General features: G+C 54.8%; 1 protein-coding gene across 2 annotated transcripts; it reads right to left on the bottom strand.

The window, feature by feature from the left end:
- Window positions 1–1436: 1436 nt before the first annotated feature.
- On the bottom strand, window positions 1437–5753 carry PCDH8 (protocadherin 8). 2 transcript variants are annotated; one of them, XM_054271621.1, is made up of 3 exons: window positions 3289–5753; window positions 2935–3142; window positions 1437–2471 (listed from the first exon to the last, which is right to left on the bottom strand). In XM_054271621.1, exons 1-3 carry the CDS (start codon window positions 5698–5700, stop codon window positions 2098–2100), a joined length of 2994 nt encoding a protein of 997 aa, XP_054127596.1. In that variant the 5' UTR covers window positions 5701–5753; the 3' UTR covers window positions 1437–2097. The 2 variants fall into 2 exon arrangements, with proteins under 2 accessions (XP_054127596.1, XP_054127595.1); XM_054271620.1 differs by having other exon boundaries at window positions 2935–3145.
- Window positions 5754–7312: the final 1559 nt, after the last annotated feature.

A 7312-nucleotide genomic window follows, 5' to 3' on the forward strand; every position in this document is an offset into this window, starting at 1 on the left:
CTCTGCATCACTGGTCATTAGCCAGAAGGGAGGCTACCAGCTTTCTTTCTCAGGACCCGTCCTCCAGCCACAACTTCAGCTCTAAATTTAACCAAGATGACCCTCTAAGTTCATTAGATGCATCACAATTTTTACTACCAGACTTTAGAGGAACCACCAGAAATGCTCACCTGTTTTCCTGACCACAGGAGATGTACCACAAATGTAGCTTCCCAATTGAGTCTTGCATCAGCCTGATTTAAATTCCCTTTAAGTACAACCTCTGAAACTCTTTGCCCACCACAAATCTTTACACCATGGTATTTTTGAAGCCCCAGATAAAACTCAGACCCCGTGTGCATAAAAACTTGATTGGCTTCTGCCACTCTTGCTACAGAGGCTTGAGAAAGCTGGAAGTTGGGGGAGGAAGGGGATTTTTGTTGGTTAAGGGACATACAGGTGGGATGTTTTCGGCTTACATTTTGAGGCACAAAGCCAAATAGAGCCTTGTTTATGTCTAAGAAAGTTTTATATTTCCTTGGTGAGCCATATTTTATAGATATGTACCATACCAATTAGATAAATAGTTATAGAACTCTTGATAAAACCCCAAAGCTTTGCCTTGTACAGATTTTTGGATTATTGATTTTTACAAAATGTGAAGTTATATAGTCCACAAAAGGAGCAGTTCTCCCTTTTGGAAAACTTCAATCAAATATTAAAACTCCAGTACAAGTGTTACTTCTGGTGTAAGCATTTTTTGAGCACAGGAAGAAACCTTCATGCTTCATTTTGTTTCATTAAATGCTATTCTATACCTGATTTCAGCAGAAGTATTTGAGATCTGCTTTTAGCTTGAAACCCCCATAGGAAGGAATTTCAAAGCTCTGTATGTTTTTTTTTCCAGGACAGTAATTTCAGTGAGAAAAGAAATATGTACCATAGAAAATGTCAATCAACATTTTTGATTCCTGTTCTATGCACCTTTCTCTTGATGTATGTACACAAACACAAGCTACTGTCCTTTAGTAAGGGTGCTTTAACAAGGGGTAAGCATTGAGCCCACAGCCATAGAGCCTGACTCAATGTCTCAGCCAGAGCAGAAAGCAAAGCGCGCGGGTGGCTGCTGATGCAAAGACATCGGCACAGCACGGACGTTTCCACTGATGAACAGAGCTTCCCTTGCTTCCCTAAAACCACACCAGTCCCCACCCGAGAAGGATCGAGCTGGGAGAGCTCAGACCAGGCAGTGACAAGCAAAGGCTGGCTCTGTCACCCCAGCCTCCCTCCCACACAGCATTAGAAGCTTTAGAGCTAAACCTGCAGAGGTATTGCCAGAGACCAACGATGGGCAAGACTAAAGATAGCTCCTTCCCACTGCACTTCCCAGCACAAAATACTTTTGTTGACCTGTGAAGACCTCTATGCTCTGAAGCATGAAATCCATGAACAGAAGCCTCTGAACATCACAAAACCTTTATTAGTGTTTATCAGTGATACAGATTACAGGAACCAAAGGCAATTAAATAACACTTAAGTTGACCACAGACTCAAGAAATACAAGTCACATTTGGCAAGGCAAACTTCTCAGTACACTAGATTGCTTAGGTTATTATTACACTGTGAAAGAGGAATTTCCCTTACAAGATTCTACATATTCAGGATATTATTATTAATATTAATTGTTATTACTGTGTCTTTCAGACAGCTCCTTTGGCAAGAATTCCCATTTTTAAGTATTTATTATATAAAAATATAACAAATTTTCATTATGTACAAACATTACATTACACAATGTACAGGTTAAAAACACTACAAAAAATGGCAGGCCATGGGTAAACCAAAAGTAAAAGAAAAAACCCAATGTAGAAAACATGAAAAGAAATTTAAATACTGCACATTTCATAAAAATTACATTAACTACAAACAATTTTTTTTGTTTGCAAATATCAAACAGTACTGATCTGATTGGAAATCTTTCCCAAACGACTTCATTTTTAAGGCACATCTTGCATATTTACACATACGACACTAGATCTGGTCAATAACTTAAAGGCTCTCGGGAGTGACCTAGTTGTGTGCGCAGGGAGGGGTGCACTCGAGGGGGAGCCCTCTGGGCTACGCCTTCTCAGTTGTCTCAGTCTGGGGGCCCAGGTATCTAGTTGAGGGGGCTGGGAACAGGGGCACCCCAATCTCCTGAAGGTCGGGGAGCCGTGCAGGGCGCGGCGGGGAGAGGAGCGTGATCGTCCGGTCAAAGTCCCTGTGCAGCACCTTCTCATAGACACTCTGAAGCCCCACTGTTTTGGGCAGCTGGGCTTGATAAAAGTTGTCCCTGCGAAGGGGATCCCTGGGCAAGGACGTGCTCTTGCAGAAGGTGGAGAGGGGTGCTGAAGGATATGGAGAGGGGTGAGGGTTGGCTCGGCCACAGGAGGGGCTCCAGCAGCGGTCGGAGTGCCCCAGGATCTTGCATTCAGCTGTGCATGCCCACAGACCTAGAGAGAGAGATAGGGGAGGAGAAACCTGTCGTTACTGCAGGAATAAATCCACACCGTTCACAATCCTTAGAGTTACCAGTCACAGGATGATTCACTGCACCGACGGTGGGAGTGGGGAGGCTTTACAGCGCAACAAAAACCCAGGCTTGGTTAGGTAATGTTGTTAGGGACACTCGTCGCAATTCTAGCTTTAAGGGAACCTTTTTTTGGGGAAAAAATCCAATCCTACAGCACTTCTGACAAATGCTAATTTGTGCTGGGCTCTCAGTGCAGAGCGAAACCAACACCTAAAAACAGCCTGCTCCGAGGAGATGGGCAGTTTGAGCCATGCAGTGTCTGGCTTCCCCCTCCAGCTGCCCTGCCTGACCCCGGTGCCCCAGGGATGGGTCCCTTCACCCACCTCCCCATCCATCCATCTTTCTGTCTGAGGTCCAGTGGGGAGCAGGGGCAGAGCCCTTACCGTTCTGCATGTGTGTGATGAGATCTTTCTTCAGGGCATCTCCGCTGATATCCGAGTCGCTGTCGTTAAAATCACTGTCGCCTTTGCCGCTGTCTTTGCCACTGAACTTCTCTGCCTCCCGGCCAGAGATGGTGTTGAAGGAGTGCCCCTTCCAAATGGCCACGGGGGGAGCAGGCTCCTTGTTGTAGCTCGGAGTGGCAGCAAAACTCTGCTGGTGGGGAGGAAAATCAAAGGAGACATGAGGGAGGGAAGTGGTGAAAAGTAAACCAACATTAACTGCACCTCTGCAGCTAATTCACATCCTCCAAGACACCCCCCAACCCTTTGCCCCGCTCCCCTCTGGTGGGACCTTACCTCCCCACTCTGTCCCCTCAGCCTCTTCTGACCCTCATAGAGGCAAGTGCTGTCACTGCCGCTCTCAGTGGTGGAGATCTCTTCAGCCGCTGGAGAGGGGTCGGGGCTGGTGAAGGAGGTTTTGCTGGGAAAGGTTCGGACCTCAAACACGTTCCCCCTCTGGCTGCCCTCCTCCTGATGGCCCTTCTCCAGGTGGGAGATGTCTATTTGGTCCTTCAGGGCAGCGTTGTTTTTGATGTTGTTCCCCTTCTTGCGCCTGTTGCAGGTGGTGGCGATGGTGATTATAGCCACCAGGAGGAGGGTGCAGCTGCCTGCCAGGACAATGATCACGATCAGAGGGACGTCCCACTGCAAAGCCTTTCCTTCCCAGGAGCTGGGCTTGGCTATGTCTTGGATACTGGACGGAGCAGTGGCGGTCACCAGGAAGTTGACCGTGGCAGTTGTGGCCAGGGGAGGTCTGCCATTGTCTGTCACAGTGAGGATGACCTTGAATAGCTGTCCCAGCTCCTCAGAGAGGTCACCCCTCAGCACAATGTCCCCAGTACTTGGGTTGATGGTGAAGAGGTCTTGCTGGGACTCTTCCAGGAAGGCAAAGGTGAGTTCAGCATTGGCCCCATCATCTGCATCTCGAGCTTTGATTTGGGCCACCAGGGAGTCACGGGAGGTCTTGCTGGACACACCGATTTCCACAGTCCCGTTGGTGAGCACTGGGTGGATGATGACAGGAGGGTTGTCATTCTGGTCCACCATTCTCACTTTGACAACAGTGCTGCTGGAGAGCTGTGGGGAACCACCATCAGTGGCCTGGATCCTCAGGTCCAGCTGCTTGAGGATCTCATAGTTGAATGTCCTGAGGGCATAGATGGCCCCAGTGGCGGGGTCCACCGAGACGTAGGTGGAGATGGGGGCCCCCATGACCTGCGTCTCCAGGAGCCGGTAGGTGACCTTACCATTGTGGCCAAGATCAGGGTCACGAGCCACCACGGTGGTGATGTAGGCACCCGGGGGGTTGTTCTCTGGCACAGCCACCTCGTAGAGGGGCTTGGCGAAGAGCGGCGCGTTGTCATTCTCATCGCTCACCCGCACCGTGTACTGCCGGACGGTCTTGAAGGGCGGCGAGCCCAGGTCCTCAGCCACCACGGTGAGGTTGTACTCGGGGATGCGCTCGCGGTCCAGCGCCGCCGTGGTGACAATCATGTAGCTGTCCTCGTAGGCCCGCTGCAGGGCGAAGTGGTCGTGCCCACGGAGGCTGCAGCGCACCTGCCCGTTGGCGCCCGAGTCGCGGTCCGTGGCGCTGACGAGGGCCACGAAGCTCTCCGTGGCCGCCGCCTCGCTGACGTAGGCCACGCCGGCCGCGCTGGCGGCGCCACGGAGGGCGCTGATGCTGATGCGCGGGGCGTTGTCGTTGACGTCGGTGAGGCGCACGACGACGGTGCAGGTGGCAGCACGGGGGCTGGCCCCGCGGTCCTGGGCACGCACGTCTAGCTCGTAGGTGCGGGTGCGCTCGTAGTCCACGGCAGCCTCCAGGGTGAGGTGGCCCGAGCGCGGGTCGAGGCGGAAGAGCCGCCGCGCCTCAGGGGGCACCTGGCTGCTGAAGGCATAGACCACCTCACCATTGGGGCCCTCATCAGGGTCAGCAGCATCCAGATCGAGCAGCAGGGAGCCGGGCGGCGCATCCTCAGGCAACTCCACCGTGACTGAGCTCTGGGCAAATGTGGGACTGTTGTCATTGGCATCGAGAACACGGACATGCACGGTGGCTGTGCCTGAGCGCGCTGGGCTGCCACCGTCCTTGGCCACCAGTTCCAGGGTGTAGGAGGGCTGGCGTTCGCGGTCCAGCTCCTGGAGCAGCACCAGGTCGGCACAGCGTGCCCCATCCGCCCGTGTCTGTGCCTCCACACCGAAGTGGCTGTTGAGGGAGACCTGGAAGCTCTGGATGGAGTTGGAGCCCACGTCCTCATCCACAGCCACCTCCAGTGGGAGCCGAGTGCCGGGTGCAGCACTCTCTGACACCTCCAGCGCCATCTGGGCATGGGGGAAGCGCGGTGCATTGTCATTGATGTCACGCACCTCCAGCTCCACGTGCACCAGGCGGTAGCGCTCCCGCCAGCAGCTCACCACGTCGAAGGCCAGGACACACTGCGGGGCTTGGCCGCACAGCCGCTCCCTGTCCAGCCCCGCTTCACCGATGCTCAGCTGCCCGTCCTCCTCCCGCACCCGCACCAGCGAACTGTTGCTGAACTGCCGCATCAGGCGAAAGCTCATCTCCCCCGGCGCCTTCACCGGCATCTCATCGGCCAGAGTACCGATCACCGTGCCCGGCGCGCCCTCCTCGTCGGTGCGATACCTCACCGTCTTGCAGCGGGACAGGGCCAGCAGGCAGGCGGCGGCCAGCAGCCGCAGGGGGCTCATGGCAGCGGCGCGGGGCTCAGCCTGACGGCGCGGTGCGGACGGGACGAGGGCGGGCGCGGACGGGACACACCGGGATGGCTCCGCCGCCGTCTGCGCCCGCCCGCGCGGCCGCGCCGCCTTTCATAGACGGCGCTATGCAAATGAGCGGGCGGCGGAGCCAATGGGAGGCGGCGCAACGCGGGCGGCGGGCGGCCCCCGGCGCGCCCCGGGCCGGGCCGGGAGCGGGGTCGGGGGGCGCTCGCCTTTGTTTTCTTTAACTCTGCGGGGTCTGGGGGGGTTCTTTTCTTTTTACCTTTTTTTTCCCCCCTTCCCCCGCACCGTCGCTATTTCTTTTCCTCCGTTCATTTATTTATTTTTTCCTCCCTCCTTTCCTCCCGCTCCCGTCTCTTCCCTCTCTCCGGAGGCGCGGCAGCGGAGCTGGCGCGGGAAGCGCGGAGTGCAGTGCGCGGTGGGGTTTGTTAATCCTGCCGGCAAGTCGGGACAGGTGCCGTGCCGTGCCGTGTCGTGCCGTGCCGTGTCGCGGCGTGTCGTGGCATGTCGCGGCGTGCCGCGCGGGCGGGGGCGCGGGCGGGCGCGCATTAGCGGGGTGCGGGGGAGCGGCGGGGGCGGCATTCAGCTGCGCCCGGAGTGGTGTGTCACTCGCGTGAGAGCCTGTGATCAGCGCCGTAAGTCGCCTTTCAGGAGGTGTCCCCGCATGCTTTAGTATGCATGTCACCGCCCGGGTTTCTTAAGCCTGGGGCACTAGCAGGCGAGGAGGAAAAAAAGAAAAAAAAAAGTTCCAAATAGGATTTAGCATAAGCTTGAGGAGATTTGGAAAGGTTTCAAAGATCAGGCAGTATCAAAGGCTTATGAAGCCCTCGTTAGCTGTAGAAATATAATAGCATGGCAGGCTATCCCATTCGAGGAACCAATGTCTGTATTATTTCACTATGACAGGCTAAAGGGAGAGAAAGTTGAACAGTTTCCACAGAGGAGTTGGACTAAGTTGAATATAATGAGCAAACGCCACATGTATCCATTATGTCCCTCTATTCATTCCCAATCACTGCCATAACTCTTTGACTAAACGATGATGAGCGCTGAATTACACACAATGCCCTGCTCATATTAAAATACATTTAAGACCTATCCCTCCTGGTGCCCTGTTACGCCTATTCACAGGATTTTCTTTTTGTCCTAATAGGGCCTCTCTGGGAAGCAACACCAGTCTCGTTCCAGAAGAACAAAATAACAGCATGAGGCTGAAACCTGGCACGAACCGGGGGGAACGAAACCATCTGCCCCGCAAGGCACCGAGGCCCTGCGCGGAGCCCGCCGCAGCCCCGCCGCGCCTCAGCAGCGTGGGGAGGGCGGCTGTGCGCCCTGGCCCGCAGGGGGAAGCCCTGATGGGGAGGGAGATGGGGGTCCTGGGGGGCAACCGCTTCTCCGGGAAACCTCATGCCCTTCCTCTCCTCTCCTCTCCTCTCCTCTCCTCTCCTCTCCTCTCCTCTCCTCTCCGTCTCAGGGAACCCAAGAGAGGCAATTTAGAGCAAGAAGGTGACAAACAGAACGCGGTCCGGTTTCCTTTGCCAACCCGGGATAACAGCGCTCGGCTGGGCGCACGGAGCGCGGT

This window comes from Melozone crissalis, unplaced genomic scaffold (genome assembly GCF_028551555.1).
Source record: "Melozone crissalis strain CALT ecotype California unplaced genomic scaffold, PUWL_Pcris_2 ptg000013l_1, whole genome shotgun sequence".
Classification (NCBI taxonomy): domain Eukaryota; kingdom Metazoa; phylum Chordata; class Aves; order Passeriformes; family Passerellidae; genus Melozone; species Melozone crissalis.